Source organism: Anas acuta, chromosome 19 (genome assembly GCF_963932015.1).
Source record: "Anas acuta chromosome 19, bAnaAcu1.1, whole genome shotgun sequence".
Lineage (NCBI taxonomy): Eukaryota > Metazoa > Chordata > Aves > Anseriformes > Anatidae > Anas > Anas acuta.
Genome location: NC_088997.1, coordinates 4965351 through 4989469, shown reverse-complemented (window position 1 = coordinate 4989469; position 24119 = coordinate 4965351). Strand labels below are relative to the sequence as shown.

The 24119-nt window shown below is 66.1% G+C and overlaps 2 protein-coding genes across 23 annotated transcripts in view; one reads left to right on the top strand and one right to left on the bottom strand.

The window, feature by feature from the left end:
- The first annotated feature begins 2643 nt into the window (after nucleotides 1-2643).
- Nucleotides 2644-5644, top strand: PIPOX (pipecolic acid and sarcosine oxidase). The gene is made up of 8 exons (XM_068655553.1): nucleotides 2644-2812; nucleotides 3467-3615; nucleotides 3828-4029; nucleotides 4120-4302; nucleotides 4372-4524; nucleotides 4597-4755; nucleotides 4874-4949; nucleotides 5026-5644. The coding sequence occupies exons 1-8, from the start codon at nucleotides 2669-2671 to the stop codon at nucleotides 5154-5156; spliced, it is 1197 nt and encodes a 398-aa protein (XP_068511654.1). The 5' UTR covers nucleotides 2644-2668; the 3' UTR covers nucleotides 5157-5644.
- A 576-nt stretch (nucleotides 5645-6220) lies between these two features.
- Nucleotides 6221-24119, bottom strand: part of MYO18A (myosin XVIIIA) — a 35675-nt gene continuing 17776 nt past the window's right edge. For 17 of the 22 annotated variants that reach the window (XM_068655525.1, XM_068655522.1, XM_068655524.1 and 14 more), the window contains 32 exons: nucleotides 23802-23975; nucleotides 23629-23719; nucleotides 23344-23536; nucleotides 22785-22871; nucleotides 21813-21954; nucleotides 21567-21726; nucleotides 21299-21485; nucleotides 20931-21171; nucleotides 20004-20113; nucleotides 19859-19924; nucleotides 19438-19566; nucleotides 18834-18977; nucleotides 17882-17971; nucleotides 17662-17781; nucleotides 17468-17579; nucleotides 17244-17371; nucleotides 16989-17143; nucleotides 15856-15979; nucleotides 15569-15769; nucleotides 15130-15240; nucleotides 14709-14813; nucleotides 14485-14631; nucleotides 14277-14390; nucleotides 13952-14068; nucleotides 13795-13878; nucleotides 13492-13629; nucleotides 12527-12712; nucleotides 12295-12434; nucleotides 11630-11674; nucleotides 9927-10049; nucleotides 7841-9037; nucleotides 6733-6941 (listed from right to left, as the gene is read on the bottom strand). In XM_068655525.1, the coding sequence (XP_068511626.1) occupies nucleotides 7849-9037; nucleotides 9927-10049; nucleotides 11630-11674; nucleotides 12295-12434; nucleotides 12527-12712; nucleotides 13492-13629; nucleotides 13795-13878; nucleotides 13952-14068; nucleotides 14277-14390; nucleotides 14485-14631; nucleotides 14709-14813; nucleotides 15130-15240; nucleotides 15569-15769; nucleotides 15856-15979; nucleotides 16989-17143; nucleotides 17244-17371; nucleotides 17468-17579; nucleotides 17662-17781; nucleotides 17882-17971; nucleotides 18834-18977; nucleotides 19438-19566; nucleotides 19859-19924; nucleotides 20004-20113; nucleotides 20931-21171; nucleotides 21299-21485; nucleotides 21567-21726; nucleotides 21813-21954; nucleotides 22785-22871; nucleotides 23344-23536; nucleotides 23629-23719; nucleotides 23802-23975 (5153 nt within the window). In that variant the 3' untranslated portion in view covers nucleotides 6733-6941; nucleotides 7841-7848. Of the gene's footprint in view, nucleotides 6942-7840; nucleotides 9038-9926; nucleotides 10050-11629; nucleotides 11675-12294; nucleotides 12435-12526; nucleotides 12713-13491; nucleotides 13630-13794; nucleotides 13879-13951; nucleotides 14069-14276; nucleotides 14391-14484; nucleotides 14632-14708; nucleotides 14814-15129; nucleotides 15241-15568; nucleotides 15770-15855; nucleotides 15980-16988; nucleotides 17144-17243; nucleotides 17372-17467; nucleotides 17580-17661; nucleotides 17782-17881; nucleotides 17972-18833; nucleotides 18978-19437; nucleotides 19567-19858; nucleotides 19925-20003; nucleotides 20114-20930; nucleotides 21172-21298; nucleotides 21486-21566; nucleotides 21727-21812; nucleotides 21955-22784; nucleotides 22872-23343; nucleotides 23537-23628; nucleotides 23720-23801; nucleotides 23976-24119 lie in introns of all 22 variants that reach the window. The other 5 variants (XM_068655523.1, XM_068655534.1, XM_068655535.1 and 2 more) reach the window with 3 other exon arrangements.

Genomic DNA, 24119 nt, shown 5'->3' with positions numbered 1-24119 from the left:
AAGCAGCGCAACCTGGGGGCGATGGCAGCTCGCACAGCTGGGCACCATCCTCCCCATCCCTCCCACCCCCGTTTCATTCCTTCCCCCCCATCCAGGGGCTGAATCCTGCCCCCCCCAGGACCCCTCCCTCGGGCTGCAGTCCCCCCCCCCCCCATCAGCAGCACGGCCCCCGGGGGGCTCGGTGTGTGTGGGGGGAAGCCATCCTTGCAGCAGGCAGATGGCGTTGGCACCAGCGCAGAGCTGCTCGGTGCTGGCTGCTGGACGGCTCCTGCGTTGTGTTAAAAATAATAATAAAAAAAAAGGAGAGAAAAGAGAAAAAAAAAGGGCTCTTTGTTTAATAAACCGCCCCCCCCCCGCCACCCCCCACATCTCCGTGAAAGCCCAGATGGCTTCGCCTTGGTGACGCCGCGCCGTGCGCAGCCCCAAAAAGATGGGGCTGGGGGCAAATGCGGCCCTTGGGGCATCCTGGGGGGGGGCTTCAATCCCACCCACGGCACCGGGGGGGAGCCTGGCCCTGCCACGGGGCCCCACGGCCTGGTTCGGAGTGGGGGGGTCCCTTGGTGGTGCCGTGCAGGGATCTGGCACACCTGCCACGCACCGAACCCCAGCGTTTGATCCGCCGGCGGCTCCATCGGTGTGCCGTGCGCCGAACCCCGGCGGGGCTGGGGAGACGGGCGTTTTGAGGCCAAACTGAAGTTTCTGACGTGCCGATATTCAAACAAATTTTAATCCGCCCGACGCTTCCCCCGGCACGCACCTGGACTGCTAATGAGGGGCTGCCTTAAACGGCTGTGGATTTTGAGACAAAGCAAACAAGCGCCGCGCGGATGCCTTCGGAGCCTTCGGAGTGGCGCGGGTGGCACGGGACGGGGAGAGGCAAAGGAGGGCGAGAGCAGCCCGAACCCCTCACGCCTCAGCTCCTGGAGATCCTTGGGGAATTCCTCTAGGGATTTTGTAGGGCTGGGTGCTGAGGGTGGCACAGCCCAGCAGGGAGCGTTGTGTGGGTGCTGGTGGCCCTGGGGAAACTCCAGCGTGCAGTGGGCGCAGTGCGCGCAGGGGATGCAGTGGGTGCAGTGAGCCAGTGCCGAGCCCCACCAGGCCCTGGCTGCACCTCCTCATTCCCAATCCCTCCAGCCCTGATCCAGGCAGTTTCGGCAGGGAATATTTCATTCTTACCCCGCGGCCCGGCACCGCTCTCCTGACCTGCGCCGGTTCCTTTGGGGAGCTGATTTCGTGCTGCCGCGAGCATCGCCTGTGGTTACGTTAAACCCAGGTCAAGAGGCCAGTGGCAGGGCATGGAAAACCACGCTCTGCCCCCTCCAGCCACATCCTGCTGCCACCGATGCGGGGCTGGAGGTGCAGGGGGGGTCCCCAAAAGCACGGGAAGATGTGGCTGCTTTGGGGTGCGTGCCCTGGCGGGTGTCCCCGGCTGTCCCCACGGCCGTGGTGGCCTCCCCGGGCTTTTCCAGCGCGATCCATTACGGCGCCGTTAGTGGGAGAGGAGTTCATTTTTGCCATTTAACATTTCATGGATAATTAATTATTCTTCATGTTCCCAGCGAAAAGCAGAAGCAGGTACGGGCTGTTCAAAGGCTGGGCGCCGGCGGAAAAGCGAGCTGAAACCCTGGGAAATTGGTGAATTTATTCGCAGCATCAAAGGCGAGGGGGCGGCGGCGCCGCCGTAATGGGGCCCCGCGCTGCGCGCAGCCCCCGGGCACCCGCCTGGTGCCGAGCCCGCCGTGTGCTCACCAGAGGTGAGCGGGCGGGCAGCAAAATGGATAACGGCGTTTAACATCTCCTAATAATGACAGCTCGCTGGTAAATAATGCCTGTTATACCACGGGAGCCCGAGTAAATTACTTCCCCGAGTTAGCAGGCAGGCAGCGCAAGCTGGGGGGGCTCAGCGCAGCCCCTGCCTGAATTATCCTCCCCGTGGTGCCCTCCCCGTGTGTCCCCGCATCCCAAATCGCACCCCAAATCTGCACGTTTGCAAAACGCACCATGGGCAGCGGGGGGATGCGGGTGCCTGGCCGTGCACCCACCGCCTGGCGGGCCCTAAATCACCGCTATCTGCTGGCAGAGGGGGAGAAAAAAAAAAACAGAGATGGCAACCCAGTAGTTTATGGATATAATAAATTGCTCCGGAGGAAAAAAATGTTTCCCCTGGAACAAACGGCGCGGGCTGCAATCTGCACACAAATGGCCCCTCGGTGCGCGGCCGGGGTATGGCGAGCCCCTCGTCCCTAGAGCAGGCACAAAACAGTAGGGTGGGAGCGGGGGATTTAGGGAAAATAATTTTCCATCGTGTTTATGCTGCCCACTCGCTCTGATGTCTCCTGGATGCCTCCAGGGCACCCCACAGCACCCTTGGGTGCAGGTTTGGCAGGGGGTGATGGGTCCCTGCGGTGCCAGCGGGTGGCAGTGGTGTAGGGGTGGCACGGGCAGCAGGGGCTGTGCTGGTGTTGGTGGGGAATTAGGGGGGGCTCTGGGGATGGGGAGAGGCAGGAGCTGTCCCCAGCGTGTCCCCACGTGCTCCCGCTGCAGGCTGGAGGGTGGCCAAGGCTCTGCTGCCAGCTCCACCCGGCCGGACTCTGCCCTGGCCCTCCCCTTGGCTCGGCTCCTGGTGTCTCGAGGGGAACGGGGACAGGGACAGGGGACGGGGACGAGGATGGGGACGAGGACGGACATGGCTGCCCTGAGCCAGCCCCAGCAGGCGTCCTATGATGCCATCGTCATCGGGGCTGGCATCCAGGGCTCCTTCGCCGCCTACCACCTGGCGCAGCGGCACCGGGACACACTGCTGCTGGAGCAGGTACCGGCGTCCCCAACCCCGCTGTGTCCCCAACCCCACCGCATGGGGACAGGGACCTGGCTGCACTGTGCCTGACCCCATGCCGTGCGCATGGCACAGAGCCAGGGTGTGCTGGTGGCACGACCCCAGTGTCCCCAGTGCCAGGACCCCCATATTCCCAGTGCCATGATCCCCATGTCCCCAGTGCCAGCACCCCGGTGTCCCCAGTGCCAAGATCCCCATACCCCCAGTACCAGGACCCCCGTGTCCCCAGTGCCAGGACCCTAGTGTCCCCAATGCCAAGACCCCCGTGTTCCCCATACCAGGGCCCCATATCCCCAGTGCCATGATCCCCATGTCCCCAGTGCCAAGACCCCCGTATTCCCAGTACCAGGCTCCCTGTGTCCCCAGTAACAGGCCCCCAGTGTTCCCAGCAACAGGCCCCCAGTGTCCCCAGTGCCAAGCTGCCCATATCCCCAGTGCCAGACTCCCAATGTCCCCAATACCAGCACCCCCATATCCCCAGTTCCAGTCCCCCCGTGCCCCCAGTGCCACCCCCCAGCCCCACTGTTTCTCAGAGCAGTGTCCATCAGGGTGGGCTGCGTACCCCACTACCTGTTGGGGCTCGGGGACACCCGGCAGCCGTGGTCACCCCGATGTCCCCGTGCCCCACAGTTCGTCCTGCCCCACTCTCGGGGCAGCTCGCACGGGCAGAGCCGCATCACCCGCAGCGCCTACCCGCAGGCGCACTACGCCCGCATGATGCCCGACAGCTTCCTCCTCTGGCAGAGGCTGGAGGCTGAGGCTGGCACCAGCCTCTACAGGTGACGGGGACAAGGACAGAGCCCCCACACCGGGCACTGTCCCCTCCCTGGGGAACCGGGCTGGGGGTGGCGAGGGGTCCGGCACTGTGCGGGGAGGCAGCCCGCGGCTCCGGCTAATTTCTGGGGCTCCCTGAAGGAGGAGCCGTTAAGGAAATAAGCGGCTAACGGTGCCATCCGTTGTCCCCAATGTCACCGTGGTGGTGGGGACGCAGGCGGACGGGGCTGGTGGTGCTGGGGCCGGCGGGTGACCCGGAGCTGGAGGGCTGCCGGCGCGGCGCGGGGCCCGGTGACACCCTCGACGCCGCGGCGCTGGCACGGCGCTTCCCCGGCCTCCGGCCCCGTGCCGGGGACGTGGCCCTGTGGGACGGCAGCGGCGGGGTGCTCCGGGCAGACCGGGCGCTGCGGGCGGTGCAGGTGGGTGCCACCGCGGGGGACGGGGACGGGGGACAAGGGTGGGTGTCCCCATCTCCATCCCCGCAGCCACCTCCCGCTGCCCGCACCCAGGAGGTGTTTCGCCGGCACGGGGGCACGCTGCGCGACGGGGAGAAGGTGCTGAGCATCCAGCCCGGTGCTGTGCTCACCGTCACCACCACCGGCGGGGTGTACCGAGCCCCCCGGCTCATTGTCACGGCCGGAGCCTGGACCAGTGCCGTGCTGGCACCGCTGGGGCTCCGCCTGCCGCTGCAGGTGAGGGTTGGTGGCACCGTGGGGTGGCGTGGCCGTGGGCACGGCTGACTTGGTGTCCCCCCCCCGCAGCCCCTGCGCATCAACGTGTGCTACTGGAGGGAGAAGGAGCCCGGCAGCTACAGCGCAGGCACGGCCACCCCCTGCTTCATGGCTTTGGGGCTGCCCGAGGCTCCCCACGGCATCTACGGGCTGCCCGCCCTCGAGTACCCCGGGCTGGTCAAGGTGAGCCGGGCACGGTGGTGGGGGCACCGTGTTTTCCCCCCCTGTTTGTCCCCACTGAGCGGCTGTCCCCAGGTGTGCTACCACCACGGCAGCCCCGTGGACCCCGAGGATCGGGACAGGGCCCCCCCGGGTGCTCCCCACCCCGACGTTGCCCTCCTGAGCAGCTTCATCAGCAGCTACCTGCCCGGGCTGGAGCCGCAGCCGGCGGTGCTGGAGACCTGCATGTACACGGTGAGACCTCACTGTCCCCTCTGTCCCCGGCCACGGGGCCAAGAAACGCCCCCGGTGCCCTCCCCGTGCCCATGGGGTGCAGCCCCCAGCCCCGCTTGCTCCCCCTGTGACCCCACAGAACACCCCAGATGGAGACTTCATCCTGGACCGGCACCCCAAGCACAGCAACATCATCATCGGGGCCGGCTTCTCGGGTAGGCGAGGGGTACCCGGCCCCCCCAGTGGCACCCTGGGCACGGCCGCGTCCCCCCCAACTTCTCCTCCCCGCAGGCCACGGGTTCAAACTGGCGCCAGTGGTGGGGAAGCTGCTGTGCGAGCTGAGCCTGGGCGAGGAGCCATCCCACAGCACGGCCCCCTTCGCCATCAGCCGCTTCCCCGGTGCGCTCCGGGCTGCGCTGTAGGTTCTTGCACCCCACTGTGCGTATCCCTGCACCCCAAAATGCCACCACCTCCAGCTCCCTGCATCCCGGCATCCCCACAACCTGGAATCCCAATACCCTGCATCCCCACATCCCCATGCCACACTGCCCAGCACCCCAGCACCTGGCACCCCTCTGTTCCAGCAGCCCCACACCCCAGCTTTCTGGTCCTCTGCATCCCAGTGACCCTAAATCCTGGTACCCTGCACCCCAGCATCACTATATACCGTTCCCTGCCTCCCAGTGTCCCTATATCCTGGTCCCTGCCTCCCAGTGTCCCTATATCCTGGTCCCCTACACCCCCGTGTCCCTATATCCCGGTCCCTGCCTCCCCGCACCCCCCATGCCACGCGTGCCAGCCCAGCTCTGCCAAGCGCCCGTTCCCCGGGAGCTTTGTCAGCCTGACGGAGCTGGAAGAGCGCGGCGAGACACACTCACTTAGGAGTCAAGTTAAATGTTTTAATGTTAAATGTGCCATTTTATTATCATTAGATCGCTCCCACTTAATGAAAGCGCATTAGCGCAGCGTGGCTGTAACAGCAGCGAGCGCCGAGCTCAGCCCATTTGTTTCGAAGAGATGCTGGGGGGGGGGCAGAACGGGATGGTCTGGGGGGGTCCCGAGGGTGCCAGGGGTCCCCAGGGGTCCCCAGGGTGCAGGGAGCTCCTGGGGTAGGGGATTTTGGGGGGCAGCACCCGGTGGGTGCCTGAGCTGAAGCCCAGCGCAGGCGGCCAGCGGCACACATCGCCGTCTCCTCCTCGTTAAATAATTAACAGCGGCAGGCGGAGGGCTCCCATCTCCGCCGCTCATCTGCATATTTATGAAGATTGATAAACGAGTCGGCACCCGGCACCCTGCGGGGGCCGTCTCCCACCTCCCCTTCCCCAGCACCCGTGGGTGGGGTGGGCTCAGGGAAGGCGCTGGGCTCATCCCATCCGTGCACCCCGCATCCTCAGCAGGCAGGAGGTGTCCTGCTGCACCCCACAAACCCCCCCCCCAAAAAAAAAAGGGGTGACCCCCCGGGACACAGAGCAGGCAGGAGGCGGCATCACCAGCCAGAAATGACGTTTATTTTCATACAGAAAGGAAGGGGCTGAGAAAGGACGCACAGCTGGGCTAGTGCAAACCAAAAGAGGTGGAGTGGGGGGGCCGGTGAGGGTGGGGGGGACACACACAGCCCTGGGGGGGAGGGGGGCGCATGGGACCCCGTCCCCACGTCCCCTTCCCGGCTGCGGGGCGGCTGCTCCCGGGGGCCCGGCCGGAGACGTCTTTGGCTCAACTAAACGGGGATGGGGAGCATGGGGAGTGCCCGGGGGGGGGGGGCTGCTGGAGGTGTTTTTTTTGGGTGGGGGGATTTTAAGTTACAAAATAAGGAGACAGCAGGCACTGAGGAAGAGACCGAGGGGCACGGAGCCGCCGGGGACAGACGGGGAGGGGGGCACGGGGGCTGCAGCCAGCGAGCCGGCCGGGCTGCTCCCCCCGCGGAGAGAGCCGGGACCCCCCCTGTCTGTGTCCTCCCCCCTCACCGTGCAAAAAAAAAAAAAAAACAGAAATACCGGCTGCCCGGGGGGGCCCCGAGGAGCCCGTGGGGCCCAGTATTTCGGGGCCGTGAGGGGAAGGGCGGCGGGGGCTACGCGGGGGTCTCGGCGGCCCGGCTCTCCGTCTCGCCGTCGCTGGTGGGGCTGCGGGACGAGCGCTCAGCACCTTCCGTGGCGTCCAGGTCCTCGTCCCATCGGTCGTAGGTGAAGGATCTCCGGCAGCCCGTGGGGCTGGGGGGGAGAAAAAAGGGGTTAGGGGGGGACGGGGCAGCTGTCAGACCACCGCCCCCCTGCAACGGAGCTGCTTTGGTCTCTTTTTTTTTTGTTATTTTTGAGAGGTTTGGGCACTGCCATCGCCTGCTCGCTCTGCGTGCCCAGTTGTTGGGACCCCACGTGCACAACCCCATGTCCTAAAAACACCGGGTTTGGGCTGAAACGGGTGCTGGGCTGCACCCGCTGACTCTGGAGCTGTGCCCCCAGCCCTTGGGGACAGCCCCGGGCAGGGGGACAGCCTTGGGCAGCGATCCAACAACTTTCTGAAGGCTTTCTGTCCTCCTCCTCCAGCCTTTCTCCTGTCCCAGCCGTAGGAAAGGATTGAACCCGCTCAAAACCTGCTGCTGGGCTGGGTGGTGAGCCCCCGGCACCGCACACATGCACCCTTCCCTCTGGGGTGCAGCCCCCCAGGGTGCCACCAAGGTGCTGCAGCACCCCAGGGGGAGGCTGCTTGCACCCCCCATGCTCCGGGGTGGACAGGGTGCAGGATACGGCCCCAGAGGACCCCCACACACCCAAGGCACAGCCGCCCACCCCAGCCACTCACCCACATCCCCCCCCACATCCACACACTGCAGCGGGTGCGTGTTAGTACCCGGGTACCACGGGGAGGGCTGTGGCCCCCACCTGCCCACCCCAAATTTCCTGGAGAACTCCCCACGGTGTCAGCAGGGAGCCGGCAGGGGATTTAGGGCTCCCCGGCGTCATCCCGGTGCGTCGGCTGAACACGAGGAGGGTCCCAGCAGGGAAGCTGCTTCGGAGGGGTCCCCAGAACCATCCGGGGCTGGGCGAGGGTTAGGGCGAGCGGTTAGTGGCACACGGGGAGGTTCATGCTGCACTGCACACCCCGCTCCCACCTCCTGCCTCAGTCGCTCTCGGGGCGGTACAGGTACTTCATCATCAGGCTGTCCACCTGCTTCTTGCGCTGCTTCTCCTCCTTTTTGCCCCGGCTGGGGCGTGCTGGCTCCTCGCCTCCCCCCCCCGCCGCCCGCGGGCCCTTCTTGACGCTGGACGTGCTCCGGTAGGAGCCGGAGGAGGAATCAGAGGAGGAATTGGAGGAGGAGCCCGATTCGGAGGACGCCTTCTTCTTCTTCTTCTTGGATTTCTTCTTGGACTTCTTGGCGCGCTTCTTGGAGCTCTTCTTCTTCTTCTCCTCCTCTTCCTCCGAGGAGGAGGAGGACTCCGAGGAAGAGCTGCTCCGGTGCCGGCTGGCGTGCCGGGACGACCGGGACACTTCGAGGGCGGATGCGGAGCGGCGAAGGCTGCCGGGGTTTCGGTCGGCGGCGCCCAGGGGGGCCGCGCTTTTCACGCTGCGCACGCTGCGGCCGTCATCCCCCGAGTCGGCCTCGGGGCTGGAAAAGCCCCCGGCCCGCGGCGAGCGATAGCTCAGCACCTCCTGGATGGCAGCCTCCAGGTCGGGGTCGAGGTAGGAGCGGTGCCCCACCGGGCGGGCGTCCCCGGGGGGCCCATCCTCGGAGGCGGCACTGCGGGGCCGGGGGGGCACGGAGAAGCTGCGCCCCAACGGGGGCTGCCCCCGGGACACCTCGTCCGCCTCATCCAGGCGGCTGCGTGCGAGGGAAAGCCGCGACTCGGGGCGTCCATCCACCCCACTGCGGCGGCTCCGCAGGCTGCCGGGGCTGGAGAGGGCGAAGCTCAGCACCGAGCAGCCCTCGTCCCCTTCGTCCCCATCCTCCGGCCCGCGCCAGGAGGCCGAGGATGCCCGGCTCACCGGGGCGGAGGCGACGGAGGCTTTGTCACCCTCGGTGTTAGCCGAGAGGGACCACCGCTTGCCCAGCCCTTGCCGAGCCCGGCCGCTGGCGTCGGCGAAGGCGCGGGCGATGACGGCCGCCCGGTCCTCGTGCTCGGCGCCGCGGGCCACCCTGCGGGCAGCGCGCTCGGGGGACTCGGGCCGCTCGCTCAGCGCGCTGAAAAGGGTCTGCTCGTCCCCGCGGCCACCTATGGAGTCCTTGAGGCTGGGCCGTTTCCTATAGCTCAGGCAGCTCGTCACCGACACCGGCCGCTCCTCGGCCTCCGGGCCGTCCGCGGGGGCCGATCTGGGCAGGGGGGCAGCGGGCGCGCGCCGGGGAGGGAAGAGAGAAAGGAGGTGAGCTTGGGGAGGGGGGAGGCAGCGTGCGGCGAGGCAGACTAAATAATTTGCGTCAGCGGAAAACAGCTTCATGGAAAACGCCATGCAAATTAGGGTATTGTTCTAGCCCGTCACTTTGATTCCCCTTTAAAGTGCTGCGTTCAATTTATTTCATTGTCAGCTACCTGGAGCCGCCGCGTTTGATTCCCGACTTCAGAAAAAGGTGGAATTATCTCCAATAACAAAATGTTTTACATCTGCACCGCTGAATAAATTAAACCAATTAAGAAAAACTGGCTCAGATCTTTCCCCCTGCTCGGCAGAAGGAGGGGGGGAGCCCCCCGGGACTCCCGAAGCCCTGCCAGGAAATTGGGTTTGGATGAAAGCAATCTGCACTCATCAGGCGAGCGCGCTCCCTGGGGATCGGCCCTGACCGCCGCAGCAGGGGGACGTGAGCAGGGCCACGTGTCCCCCCTTGGGGACATCTGGGGGGCGTGAGGCTGGCTGATGAGCCAGGGACGGGAGTGAGATGGAGGAACTGTGAAAAAGGGGAGGATGGGAAGGGGTTGTGGGGGCAGGAGCTCACCACAGGTACCCGCACGGGGAGGCAGGGGAGGGGGCTGCGGCTGGGATGCTGGGGGACCAGGGAGGTCCCCAAAAAGGATGTGGGGAGCTGGGGACGTGCCAGCACCTGGGCACCTGTGTCCCCAGCAGAGACTGAGCCTCTCACCAGCGTTTGCCCCAGAAAACCACACGAGCATCATGCAGCACCCATGGGTGATGCCCATCCCTCGCCCCGGCCCCTCGTTGGCCATCCCCGTCCTCTCCTGCACGCTGACCCCCCGACCTGCACCCACCTGCTGCTCTTCAGGCTGCCGTCATCCGAAAGCGCTTTGGAGGAGCCTTTGTTCTTGGACAGCCACGACTTGACCCCATCCACGCGGTCCTCCAGCTCCGAGTCCACGTCCGAGTCGCCGTCGCTGGCAGAGGGAGAAAGCCCCACGGTGAGCGGGGGGGCACCGGGTGCCAGGGAGGTGCCACCGTGCACCCGGCGTGGCCACCTCCTGGCACCCACCCTGCTCCATCTCGGGGGCACAAACCCGCATGCTTCAGGCTCCCCGAGGCACAGCCGTGCCACGACCCCCCCCAAGACCCCCAAAAAGCCCCCCCCAGGAGGATGCGAGGATGCTGGGCAGGAGGGGGCTCGGCACAAGCGTGCCGGCTGCCCCGGGCACGCGGCGCTTCTCGCTGCAGCAGCCGGAGAGCCCTGGCTGCGCACGGCGACGTGGCTGGAAAAATACCGACGAGGAGCAGGGGGAGCGAGAGGAACCACGCGGGGCACGGCTCCAGAAACCTGGGGGGGTGGATTTCGGGGCCGGGGAGAAAATAAGTGGGTTCGTTTTATAGGCCGCCGTCAGGCGCAGAATTACAGCGGGGAAGAGGCACGTTGATGTCTCTGGGTAAACAGGAGTTTAGCAGGCAGAGCTGAAACGACTCCGGCAAGGCGGGCGCACGAGCGCGGCGGGCAGATTTACGGCCCCGCCGTGACGGAGAACCCCTGATTTACACCCAGGCATAAAAAAAGCCCTATCTGGCTTAAAACATCTAATTTATAATGGCCGTTCATAACCATATTGATTGCCTTTAGAAAGAAGGTGCCGGGCGCGTCGCAAAAATCCATTGCTCCGCGTTAAAAGCATCCCTGCATAAATCTCCGCTAATACCCAACCGCTCACTGCTTTCATTAGGGTTATCGCGGCGCCCGGGAGGAAATCGAAGCCTCGTGTCCCCCCCCGACCCCGCCGGGCTCCCTGCTGCCGGCCGGCACGGGGATGGATAATTTCATCCTAAACGGGTGCTTTATCCACACGGCCTTGGGCTCAGTCCCTGCCCGGGGACCGGCACGGAGGGGAGGGGGGGGGACAGGCTATTATAGACCCTGCGTATGAATCCTCCTCGTTACATTCAAAGCAACGAGCTGCACTTCATCACACGCTGCTCCCTCCCCTGCAATATATCCAGGCAACGCTCGGCTTTAAAAAAAAATAAATAAATAAAAAAGGAAGGAAAAAAATAAAAAAGAAGGGAAAAAAAATAAAAAGGAAGGAAAAAAAATAAAAAAAAGAAGGAACAAACTAATAAAAACACAAGCCCCATAAACAAACTCAGGGGGCAGCCGAGGTTTTAAATCGGAGGAATTAAACTCGCCGTCAAACGCAATTTATGTCCGGAGGAGAGTGCCATTAGTTAACCGGGACCTGCGTCGCGGGGGAGCGCACGAGGCAGCCCGGGTGGCGCGGGACATTAATTGCGGGTGACAGCGGGGCTCCGGCGGGTCCCGGAGCTGCTTTGTGCCCTCCCGGTGCCCGGCGGCGTGGCAGGATCCGTCCCCGGCCCCGCGGAGGCGGTTAGGGGCAGGCGGTGAGGCCGCGGGTGCTGTTAGCTGCATGCGGAGCTGGGCCAGTGGCATGCGGGGGCCCCGGCCCCGGGGGGGTGAGCTGGGGTTAGGGGATGGGGATGGGGATTGGGGGGGGGGGAGAAGGAAAGAGGAGGTCCTCACAGTTTACTCTTTCTTTTCTGATACTTTGCCACCATGTCCTGCAAACTGGGAGGGGGTGGGGAGGGAGAAACATAACAGAATGAACTCAAACGGAATTGAAAATAATGATAAAATAAAGAGAAACCAAGTGGAGGGGGGATGAAAAGGGAGTAAATCAAAAGGGGGGTGGGATGGGGGGGGGATTTGGCTGCTCTGACCCCTTCTGCAGGGCTGGGCTGGGCTGGATCCCAGCGCCCTGAGCCTCTAGCGACCTGGGGGTCCCGGGGCTGTCCCCAGAAATTTGTGGCTGGGGGTGCTCCGTAACGCCCACGGCCGTGCTCCGGGCACCTCCGCAAGCTGCAGGGGGGCTGCGGGTGGAAGGGGGGGGATGGCCGGGTGCGGGGCTGCGTGGGGGGCTGCGTGGGTGGGTGGGTGGGTGCGTGGATGGATGGATGGATGGATGGATGGATGCACGGGTGGCCAGATGCACGCGTGCAGCGATGCACGGATGGATGGATGGATGGACGGATGGACGGATGGACGGACGGATGGACAGCGCCCTGCCAAGGCTGGGCACAGCCGAGGTGTCCCCCCCACCCACCCCGTGGCGTTTCCGAAGTGGCGAGGAGAAGCGGTGAGCCCGGGTGAGGTGCCCCATGCGGGAGCCGGGCGCGGGGCGCGCTCACCTGTTGATGAGGTCCTCGTTGCTGTCGCTCTCCATCTCGTCCTCGATGGCAGCCTGCAGGTCCCCGATGCGCTTGAAGGCCAGCTTCAGGTCCGACTGCAGGCTCTGGTTGGCGGCTTCCAGGCTCTCCAGGTCCATCTCCTGCGGGGACGATGCGGGGTGAGCATCGGGGGCGTGGGGCACAGGGACCCCACTGCCCTCGCAGCCCCTTTTTTTGGGAGCGATGCCCTCACCAGCTCGTGCTTCTTGCGGCTGGCCTCCGCCTCCTTCTTGGCCAGCTCGCCCATCTCCTCCTTGACGTCGCGGAGCTGCCGCTGCAGCCGCTTGTTCTGCTCCTTCTCCCGGTTCTCAGCGGCCGCCCGCTGGTCCCTCTCCTCCGTCAGCTTCTCCATGTTCTCCTTCAGCCTCGTGGCCAGGCTCTGCGGGGGCATCCGTGTGGCTTTGGGGGCACCCCGATGCCCTGGTCCCCCCCGGGCACCCCCAAATCACATCAATCCCCCCCCCACCTGCTGCGGTTACGGGTGCTGCGCCACCCTCCCCGAGGGCTCGTCCAGATCCTGTCCCCATGAATTTACATGAGGGAAGGAGGCGGGAGGAAGAGCGGCATCACCGGGGAGAACCCCCCCCCCCACACACACACACCCCCAGGCCAGGGAAGGGGTAGAACAATTGCAAGGGCTTTGGTGAATTGGAAAAATAGATTTAACTTTGTGTGAAGTAATTACAGCATGTAATGTAGGGAAAAAATAGCTTCCATTCTCCAGCAGCCGCTGAGCCAGCCGCTGCATATTTATGGCCCCGGCAGAGAGAGCGGGAAGGGAAATAACAGCTAGGAAAATATTAAGAGGAGAGCTAAGCTGCTCAGCTCCCTCGGCAGAGAGCTGCAGAGGCAGAATATAAAGCAGGCTGCGTTTAGCAGGGCTGGGAGAGTCTGTAATTTCACTTAGTCGATGCAGGGAAATAGCAGCACTTTGCCGGGCCGGGTGGCGGATTACGGTTATCAGCGCCCGCGGGAGCTTCCCCGGTGGGGCCGGCGGCACCGCGGCGGCGTGGGGGGTCCGGGGATGGGGACACCGGGGATGTCCCCAGGGGACCCCTGGGCTGCTTCGTGCCTTGGTCACCTCGCCGTGGTGGTTCTGTGGGGACCGGGGGGGTGTCGGACCCAGCCTGAGCCTGTTAGGGGGGTGCCTGCGCCTACCTCCAGGCGCTTGACTTGCGTCCGCTCGAACTCCAGCCTGGTCTCCAGCTCGCGGATCTTGGCCTCCTGCCGGCTCACCAGCGACTTGTCCACCATGGACTGCTCGAGGAACTCCAGCTGGCTCTGCAGCGCTTGTAGCTGCGGGCAGGCAGCCTCAGTGCCAGCTCCCCCTGTGCCTTCCCCCACTCACCATCCCCATGGAGAGCTCTGGGGACCCCCTGGGATAGTCCCCGCGATGCTGCGGGGTCCCACGGGGCAAGCAGTGGGTTTCTGGGTCCCCCCACCTCCAGCTTTGCTCCTCACCTTCTCCTGCAGCTCCTGCTTCTCCTTGTTGACCTCCTCCAGCTGTGCCTGGAGGTCATTCATCTGTGCCAGGTCCCGGGACGCCTGCGGGACGAGCCGGGCTGTTAGCGGGGCCAGCAGGGGCCAGGCGTTACGGGGTGCGGGGGTTCCCCCTCACCTGGGCCACCGCCGCCTTGTGCTTCTTCATCAGCTCGTTCATGTCCTCCTGGTCCTCCTCCAGGCGACTCTGCACCTCGTTCTTCTCCCGCTGCAGCCTGCTCAGCTGCTCTTCCAGCTGGGGGGAAAAAACAGCACCTCCCGCTGTGCCTCCTGCCCCCCTACACCTGGCCGAGCCCCCGGGGAGGGGGCACCCACCCTGGCACGCAGCAGAGACTCCCCAAAAAAAAACCCAGAGGGTGTAGGCTCACCCTGCTGGCAGGGAGAAGGGGTCTCCCCCCGGGGCACGTCCCCACCGTGGCACAGCACACCCCGAAATCACTTACGGCTGCCTTGGCTTTGGAGAGGTCATCGATCTGAAGGTGGAGGTCTTCAATCTCCACCTCCATGGACTTGCGGGCCTTGACGGCGGCTGCGCAGGTGAACTCGGACTCCTCGAGCTGCGGGGACACGGCTCAGCACCCGGCCTGGGGGCACGGGGACACCCCCAGCCCCTCGGGGGACATTCTGTAGGGGCGGCCAGCCCGGACCCACCTGGTTCTTGAGCTGGGCGATCTCCCTCTTGCTGGGCGCGTTGTTTTTCAGGTGGTCCAGCATGATCTGCGCGTCGGCCAGCAGCGCCTTCGTCCTCTTCAGGTCGCGGCGCAGGCGCTTCTCCGTCTCGAAGTCCCTCTGGTTGGCCTGCAGAGGGAAAAAGCTGTGCCAGGCACCATCCTGTGGTGACCCCCCCACGGCACCTGGGTGTCCCCGTGCCCTACCTGGTCGCTGACGGCCGATAATTTGCTCTCCAGCTCCCGCTTCTCTCTCAGCACCTTCTGCTTGTCCTCGTACTCCTCCTCCAGCTGCACCTCCATCTGCTTCAGCTGCGGAGAGCCCGGGGAGCCCGGTCAGGGGGGACAGGGATGGGGACAACCCCCCAGATGTGTGCCACGTGCCTCGGGGACAGGGGGTGACCCCTCGGGCTGGACACGGTGAGCACCCGTTTGCGCAATGGGCGGCGAGGTGCCCGGCGTGTGAGCGGGACCGGTCGGACCTGCCAAGCCTGCTGGAGCCGGGCAGCGGGCGCGTGGGAGCCGGGTGTTGTGTGATGGTGTCCCCAGCACCTCCCCGGCACCCAGCCGGGGCACGGGAAGCATCCCGGCCTCCCCTTTGGGCAGCGGGGCCGTGGCCAAGCCCTACCTTCTTCTGGCACGACTGCCGAATCTCCTCCACCTCCTCGTCGCGGCTCTCCACCTCCTTGGCGTGGGTCTGCCGCAGCCGCTCCATCTCCATCTCGAGCCGCAGCTTGGCCTGGAAAAAAGGGGAGAGAAGGGGGGGTGGTAAGAGCCAAGGGGACCTGGGGACACCCCCACACCGCTGCCCTGCTCACCCAGTAAACCCCCTGCTCCTCGGCTGACCGTGCCGCCCGCCCCGTGGTGACCTGCCGTGCCATGGTGGCGGCGCCAAGGGCCGGGAGCTGCGTCCGCAGCCGTAGCCTGGCCTGACGCCGGGGTGAGGGCGGTCGCCTCCGCTCCCCGGGCAAGCCCGGCCCAGGTAATGACAGCCCTGCACGAAACCACCCCGCCCAGAAACCCACGCGCACGCGGGGCGGCCGAGCCCTCGCCCCTCCCCGCCGTACCTGCTCCAGCATCTGGATGGTGCCAGCCTGCTCGTCCAGTTCCTCCTCCTGGTCCTTCACCTTGGCTTCCAGGTCCCGCAGCTGCTTCTTCACCTTGGCGAGGGACGCCTCGTCCTTCGATTCCTGGCAGGAGATGTCCTGCAGCTCGGCCTCCAGCGCCTCCGCCCGCTGCGTCAGCCCGGCGATGTCCGAGTCCTTATCCTGCGGGGACGGGGAGCGGCGGTGAGCCGGGGGAGATTTTGGGGGTGCCCGGTGTGGCGAGCGGCGAGGTGCCGGGTGCCTCTCACCTCCAGCAGCTGCTTGAGGCCGAAGACCTCGGCCACCAGCACGTCCTTCTCGCGGCTCAGCTTCTCCCGCTGCAGCCTCTCCCGCTGCGCCTCCTCGTGCGCCTGCGAGAGCTCGCCGTCGAATCTGCGCGGCGAGAGCACGGTGAGCTCAGCGCCCCGTGCCCCCACCAGCCCTGCTCCACCTGGCATCGCTGCTGGCCATGCTGGTTACGAGCCCTTTTGTCTCCAGCGAGGAGATGCTCGGAGCAAATCCTCCCAGCACCTTCACCCAACGGCTCCTCGGGAGCGTGGCGCTTGCAGTGCGCACCCGAGCAGCCTCCCCATGGGGCTGTCGTGTGCCGGTGGGACTGTGGCTGCTGGTGGGGGCTTGGCTACGTGGGGACAGCTGCTTGAAGCAGGACGCAGAGGGGCTACAACGCACAGGGGTCTCCAGCAGAGAGGGGCTCTTGCAGTGTCTCGGCTCCCTGGTCCCATCCCCGGGTAGCCACAGGGATGTGAGCCCCCGGCGTGGCAGCGCTCAGCCCCTCCCAGCGCCCCCAAGAGAGGATCAGAAGGGTTTGCTCTGAAATCGCTGCCTCTGGGGCTTGGAAAATAACCCTGCGCTCGGGTTTGTGACCTGTGTTACACACCCCGGCAGCTAATCCCCATTTTTCTTCGCGCTGGGTAATAAACAGCTGCATTAACACAGACTCCAATCCGCGGAAATTGAAATTAATTAGATTGGATTCTCTCGCTGTATTTGTGTGTGTGATCATTACCATAATGAGATGAAAGCGTCCCTGCTGCTTAATAACGTTAGCAAACTTTGGGGCTGGGAGAGGAGACGGGAAGAGAGCGGGCGCCGAACAGAGCCGCAGGGCACAGCCCCACTTGGGGGCTCGCTCAGCCCCGGATCCCTGGGGGGGCAGCGGGGTCCCCCACGTGGGGAAGGGGCTCCCCAGCCCCGAGCATCCCCCACACCACATCCCAGGGAAAAAGGAGCCTCATCTTCCCCGTGCGAAGCGCCTCGCCCAAGCGGGAGCTGGTGAAGTGCCCAAATCCCAGCTAAAATGGTAAAACCACGCTGCGAGAGGCTCCCAGAGCCACCCGGCGGGGGGTGCCACCACCCCGTCCCCGTCCCCGCGCCACCCCACCTCCGCTGCTTCTTCTCCAGGTCATGGTTGCGTCCCTGCTGGCCCTCCAGGTGCAGCTTGGTGTCCTGCAGCTCGGACGCCAGGCGCTGGCACTTCTTTTTCAGCTGCTGCAACGCCCGCTGGCCCTCCTCGCTGTCCGCCTGCAGGTCCGCCAGCTGCGCGCAGGGGCAGGCAGGGTGCTCAGGGCCGTGGGGTGGGCAGGAGGGGGTAAAAAATTGGGGAGGGGGGGGGGTCTCGGGGCAGAGCTCCACTCACCCTCCTCTCCAGCTGCCTCTTGCTCTGCTGCTCCACCTCCAGCTTGTCCTCCAGCTCCTGCTGCAGCCGCTTCTTGGTGAAGTCGATCTCCCGCACCGCCCGCTCATATTTCAGCCGCCACTCGCCTCCTGTGCGGGGGGCACCGGGGGGCTGTGGTGGGCGACACTCCAAGGGGGCACCCCGGGGTGCACCCGAGGTTTTGGGTGCCCGCTGTGCCACGGTACCTGAATCATCGTCGTCCAGCTCGCCGTTGAGCTCGGCTGCCCGGATGAGCCGAGCTTCCATCACCTCCATCTCCATGGACTCCATCTGCTTCTTCAGGGCATCGTACTTGGCCTGCCAGGGGACACGGCCCCGGTGAGCCCCGCAGGGACTCGGGGAGGTGCCACGGGGGCCGGGCAGAGGCGTGGTGGGTTACCTGCAGGTCCTTCATCTCCTTCTCGGCCCGGAGCCTCTCGGCCGTCTCGGCGTCCAGCAGCTGGGAGGCCGACTCGCCCGTGTTGCGCTCGTCCGTCAGCTCCGACGTCAGCTCCGTGATCTGGGGGCAGCGGGGACGTGGTGGTGGTGGTGGTGGGGGGGGGGGCAGGCACCGGGGTTTGGGGACGCGCTGAGCCCACCCGGGGCCGGCTGGGACCTACCCTGCTCTCCAGGCGGTCGCTGTTGAGCCGCAGCTCGTTGCGCTCCTTCTCCACCTTCTCGAGCTTGCTCTTGAGCTGCTGGATCTCTTCCTGCAACACAGCGGCGGGCGGTGAGGGAGGGGGCAGGCGCCGAGGGAAGGGGCTGGCAGGCACGATGCTCTGCACCCCCAGCACCCTCCCCCCCGGAGCGGGGAGGGCCGGGTGGGGGCTCCCCGGGGCTGGGAGGCGCTGGTGGTGCGGGGGCTCTCCCCTGCCAAGGGCTGGGCAGGGACTTTCCCCAGCCTGCGCTGGCTCCGGCGGCCAACTGCAACCCCATAAATGGTGCCGAAACACCCGGAGGCCACGCAAAGTTGGCCTCCGGCAGAGAGGGGGGTCCCTGCACCCCCCCCCCCGGGAAAAGGGGTGGGAGCAAACAAAGCCGCTCTCCTCCTCCCCCAGCACCCAAAGGGTTTAGGGCACCCAGCCCAGGCGGAGAGGGAGGGGATCCTGGGGGGATGCCCAACCAGCACAGGGCTCCGTGCTGCCTGCCAGCTGCGAGCGCATCGCTCTCTCCCTTGTCCCCTGGTGCCAGCAGGCAGGCTGGGGGGGACAGGAGGGGACCTCAGAGCCCCCACCCCAGGCACCCGAGGTGAAAGCTGAGCCGGCAGCGGCTGGGTGCCAGGCGGGGGGGCACGGTGTCCGGTTGCCTGCACTGTGCAGAGCCCCCCGCGCACGGTGCCCGGTTTCGTTTCCATTCTCCACGCCTTGTAACCGGGCTCTCGGGATGCTAACAACATACTGCTTGGCAAATTAGGGAGCAATTCGTGCTGGGGGGCACGGGGCAGCGGTGACCCTGCAGCCCACCCTCTGTGGGATCCCGCAGCCCACCCCGCTGAGGGTCCCTGCCCGTCTCCAACGCGCACCCGGACCCATCCTGCCCCATCCCCACCCCCCCCGGCGCAGCGGTACCCACGTCTTTGCCCCGGATCTGGTCCTCGGTGAGCTGCACCTCGATGAGGGGCCGCACGGTGGTGAAGAGCTTCCACCAGGGCCAGTCTTTCACCCCCTTGTTCTTCTTGATGTTCTTCTGCACGCAGCGGATGGCCAAATCCTGGATCTGCGCGGGGCACACGGCGTCGGCACGGCTGCCGCGGGGCGCCGCCGGCCCAGCAGGACGCACGGGTGCTCAGCACCCCCACCACCACCCCGGCACACTCCCCTTCATTAGCATGTGGGCTAATTGCTCCTGGCTTATCTGCTGTCCGATTACCTCCGGCACCCGCACGAGCTACCCTCGCCGCGGGCGAGGCGCCGCCGCGGTGCCTATTTTACGCGCTCCTTAATAATAAAAAGCAGGAGCTGGCACGGCCGCTTCATCCCGGCAGCCCGGCGGGGCAGGACGGAGCTGACGGCCCCGGGGTTGGCCCCACGGCTCCCCACGGCTCCCCACGGCTCCCGGGGAGGGGGAGAGAGAGGCGGGAGGAGGAGGCGCTGGGCCAGGCGGCGGCAGAAAAGCTGCGCTGCCCATTTTAGGCGAAATTGTGCAGCGGAGCGGGGAGGGGAGAGGCGCCACGAACCTTCCTCTTCTTGAAGAGCTGCCGTGCCAGGAAGCCCCTGCACGCCGCCTGGAACAGGGTGATGTTCCTGCTCGTCTGCGCGTCCCGCTGCTCCTCCAGCCTGGCCAGCGAGCCCGCCCGGAAAAACACCTGCGGGAGGGGGGAAAAAAAAAAAAGGGGGGAGATGCGGTGCCACCATCCCACTGCGCTGGCTGGTGGGGATGTGCCACTTGTGTCTCCTTGTCCCCACCATGTCCTCGCCCTTCCCCAGCCCCCTGGCCCTGTCCTGTGTGGGGTTTTTATTCGGGGTTTTTATTCCCAAGGCGTGAGGAATGGCGTGGGTGGGAGCGCACACTGCTGCCCTTGTGCCGCTGTGCCCGCCCTGCCCTCAGCCAGACCCCGAAGCCTGCAGCGGGCAGGGACGGCCCCGGCGGGGTCCTACCCGGCTCAAGCCCATGTGGTAGCTGCTCTTCTCCAGGTCCAGCGACTCCAGGAGCTCCTCCACTGCCTGTGGGGAGGGAGAGGGGTCAGGGACCGGGTGCAGGACCCCAGGGCAGAGGACCCCAAGGGGTGCCGGGCACGCGTACCCGCTTCTCGTCCACCACGATGTAGTTGCGCCCGTGCTTCTTGGTCAGGTGTGGGGCCAGGACGTCGAAACGCCGCCTGAACTCGGCGAACACCATATGGTCGGGGTAGCCTGGGGGGGGAGCAGAGGACAGGGGGGCCGTGGGGCAGCCAGGATGCCCGGGGGATGGCTGGGGACAGCCCCATGCCCCCGCACGCACGCTGCCCCCTCCCCTGTCTTTTGGGAGATCCAACGGGGCCACCCAGGATGGCTGCTGGAGGTTTTCCTTGGCCTTGTTGTTTAATAATTTCAGCCAAGATGTGGGGTGAAAGCAGCCAGATTGCTGCCCCAGGGGAGAGCAGGGACACGTGTGTCACCCGTGCAAGCAGGCGGGCCCCGCTACGGGTCCGTCCTGAGCCGCAGTTAATTGCCGAGCCTCCCCATCTTAATTAACGAGGGGGGTGCTGATGAAGAGGCTGACCCCTCCACAGCTTGGGGGGGTCATGTTCATCGCTGCGGGGAGGTGTGCGCCCAGCATCGATTTCCAAAGGCTGCAGGAAGGGTCTGGCCCCGAGGCCCTAAACCCGGGCTCGGCGGCCGCATCCCCCAGCACTTGGCTGAGCGCGACCCGGAGCCCCCCTCCCCGTCGGGATCAGGGCCGGCTGCCAGCGGGATCGCTGCCAGCAGCCGGGCAGCACCGGCGCAGACACCCAAGTAAGGCCATGCCTGTCCCCGGCACCGAGCCCCGAAGTGACAACAGCCCCGCGGGGGGAGCGGGGCCAGCCCCCCCGGGACGGGAAAAGCTGGCAGCAGCCGGGCTCTGCGCGAGGACGCGTGCCAAAGGGGTTCCCCGCGGGGCCCCGCGCTGCAGACGGGGGATTTGCTCCCCTCCTGCCATGCCTGTGGGTGGCAGGATCGGACCCAAATTTTGGACTGGGGGGAGGCTCACCTTGGCGGTACATGCGGAGGGCGTCCAGCAGGCGGGAGCCGCGGAGCTGGGCGCGCAGCAGGGGCACGTCGAGCTGCATCAGCCCCGCGGCCTCGCAGTGCTCGGCCGGCAGCTCCAGCTCGCTGCCGCTCACCCGCCGGCACGGCAGCCCCCGGGGGTCCCCGCCGCCCCCCGCCGCCTTGGGCAGGAAGCAGTGCACAAAGTGCAGCTTGGACTTCTTGATGCTGTCGATGAGCGCATCCTGCAGGGATGGGGGAGAGGTGACATGGGGCAGTGCCCCAGCCGGACCCGGGGACACACACCCGTGCCATCGTGCCAAAGCAGGGTGCTGGGACCCCCCCCAATCATCCTGAGGGCCCCCCACTCACCACTTGCAGCTTGATCTGGATGCACAGCGACTTCTTTTTGACGGCGGCCACGCCGGTGGTGAAAGTCTTGCGCATGCTGGTGGCGCGGCGCAGGGCCAGCTGCGAGCCCCCCTCCAGCCCCGCCACCGAGCCCGACAGCACCAGCGCCGACCCGCCCCGGCCCGCAAACAGGCTGCTGATGACCTTCCTGCGGGGCACGGAGGGGACGTCACCCCCAAAATCACCCCTTTCCCAAGCTCCTGCCCCAAGCCCGGGGGACCCCACTCACTTCTGCGACTCCTGCAGCAGGACGGAGGCGTTTTGGGTGGCCGGGTTGTGCTTGACGTGGTTGAGCCAGCCCGTGGCATCGTACTCCACCCAGTTGGTCCCCGAGCTGTGGCCCAGGAAGAAGTGCCGGGGCTTGTCGCTGGGGAGCAGCGGGTCGTGCCCTGCGGGGAGACACGGCACCGCTGGGCACGGGCACCGCAGCCGGCTCAGCCGGCGCAGCCACGCGGTGCCGGTCGCCCCCCCAGACCTTTCTTGCCCCCCTCCTGGGGACCGTAGTAGGCGAAGAGCCGCTCCAGCAAGGTGTCCTCGCTGCCGCCCGGCTGCAGCGCCTCCTCCTCCAGCAGCCACAGCAGCCCCCGGGCCTCGTCGGTGCGGGCCAGCGAGCGGACCTGTGGGTGACACCGCGTTGGTACCGGGACCTGGAGGTGGGCAGGGACCGGGGGGAGGGACCGGGGGAGACGCGGGGAGCATGCAACCTCCTCTGCTGCCAGCAGCACGGCAAAGCGGCGCCGCGCGAAACGGCCCCTGCTTAATGGGTACCTGGCAGGGAAAGAGGCAAACGTAACACGCCAAGCTCGGTGGCGAGCCAAACGCTGCGCTCTGGCACCCCTGGGATCAAACCCGGTGTGGGGCCAGCGCCAGCAGCCCCACTCAGTCTCTGAAAGCCTCATCCAGCAGGGAATGGAGCACCCCAAGGACCAGGGCACCCCAAGGATGGGTGCACCCTGCAGAGCAGAGCATCCCAGGGATCAAAGAACCCCAGGGATCAAAGCACCTTGGGGATCAAAGCACCCCGGGGAACAGAGCATGCCAGGGATCGCCCCAGGGCCATCCTGCCCTCATCCTCCCCTCCCGGAGGCACCGGGGAGCGCTGTGCCGGGGATGCACCAGGGCTGCCCGCTGCTCGCACGCTCAGTCACGCTCTCATTGCCAAGCACTTAGGAAATCACCTTTCCTTCCCCATAATTACCGCTAAAAGGACAGCAAAGCAGCACGGCCGATGCTATCGCCGCGCATAATGCTCAATAACCCGCCGTAATGGATCGCGGGGCCGCCAGCAGCCGCTCGGTTACGAGGAGGAGCAGCAGCAGCCGCCTCCAGCCCCGCTGTCCCAGCCCTCCTCCGTGCTGCGGGAGCGGGTTTTGCGGACGGAGGTGGCCGCAGAGAAGCTGGGTCACGGCTGGGACGGAGGCCGCGAGGATGCGCCGTGGGTGCTTACCAGTGCCTGGTGTGAGGGCTGGTCTACAGTGGCTACAGAGCCCCAGGTAGCGGGCTCTGTGTCAGCCAGTGCAAGCTCTATGTTTTCCTGGAGAGGACGGACAGAGGAGCGATTAGTGCCTGTGTGACTGGAGATCAGCGTTAGGGCCCCCGCGGGCCGGTCAGTACGTTAGTCTCAATCGGATCTAGACAGGAGATGGGGGTTTCCCGGGCGTCCCACCGCCCCGCTGCTCCAGGGAGAGGTGCCGGGAGCAGTCAGGACACCAAAAAGGGTCCCCGTGGGCACCCAGGTGGTGCCGAGATGGAGCAGCGGCCACCGTCGTCCTCCCACCACCCGCAGCAGCCCCCCCCCAGGACACATTTGCCGGCACCATCAGCGGTGGGAACCCCCCCGGAGACCCCTGAAGCAGAGAGCGCGGTGTCAGAGCTGATTGGGTTGGACCCGGTCCTGAGCGACCACTTGTTAAGAAATTTGGGGAGCGGGGGGGGTGTCACAGGAGATGCTGGAGCAGAAAGGAGAGAGGAGGGGGTGACGGCGCCCCCGGGGGCGTCCCCGCTACCTCCTTGTAGCGCTCCAGCTCCTGGGCGAAGGTGCGCTGGTGGAAGAGGAGCTGCAGGCGCTCCTGGGCGTAGTTGTGGCACAGCTCCTCGAAGGTGGCCCCGCGGCTCTGCCCCGCCACCTCGGGGTTCTGCGCCCCGGGGGTGTCCACCACCGTCACCGAGCACACCGAGTGCTGGCTGGACTTGAGCGCCCTGCAGGGGACGGGAGGGGACACCAACGGGGTGGGTGGGTGGGTGCTGACCGACCTCCCCTGGCACCCCCCACCCCAAATCCCGTCGTGTACCTGTTGAGGAGGGAGATGATAAGGGTGAAGAGCTCCGAGTACAATCCCGAGGCCATGCCCTCCAGGCACTCCAGCGCCGTCAGCTTGGGACCTGGCAGAGGGGACGGCTGCGCCCTGAGTGTCCCCAACCAGGCGTCCCCCCCGGGGGCCACCCGCGCCTCCCTGCGCCCTACCTGTGCCGTCGCCCATGCCCTGCTCCTCGGGGCCCTGTCGGAAGGAGGTGGAGCGCTGCAGCGTGCCCTTGGGCTGGTGCTTGAAGATGGAGGAGGAGAGCTCCTCCAGGCTGCAGCCCAGCAGGTAGGCGGCTTTCTGAGCCCACTCGTGCCGCGCAAACTGCTTCCTCCCGGCTGAGGAGGGAAAAAAGGAGGCTCAGCGCCGGCTGTCCCACGTTTGGGGCTCTCCTGGTGCACCCCGGCTGGTCACTGGGTCCCCCACGGTGGGATGGGGACAGGGGTGGCACACAAAAGCCAACCCCGAGGCGGGGATGCTGT

What these genes read in the sequence shown, in the direction of transcription:
- PIPOX (XM_068655553.1), top strand. Translation starts at nt 2,669, where the DNA reads ATGGGGACGAGGACGGACATGGCTGCCCTGAGCCAGCCCCAGCAGGCG. An exon ending in ACACACTGCTGCTGGAGCAG is followed by an intron (nt 2,813 to 3,466) that starts GTACCGGCGTCC and finishes CGTGCCCCACAG; the next exon opens with TTCGTCCTGCCCCACTCTCG. An exon ending in GGCTCCGCCTGCCGCTGCAG is followed by an intron (nt 4,303 to 4,371) that starts GTGAGGGTTGGT and finishes CCCCCCCCGCAG; the next exon opens with CCCCTGCGCATCAACGTGTG.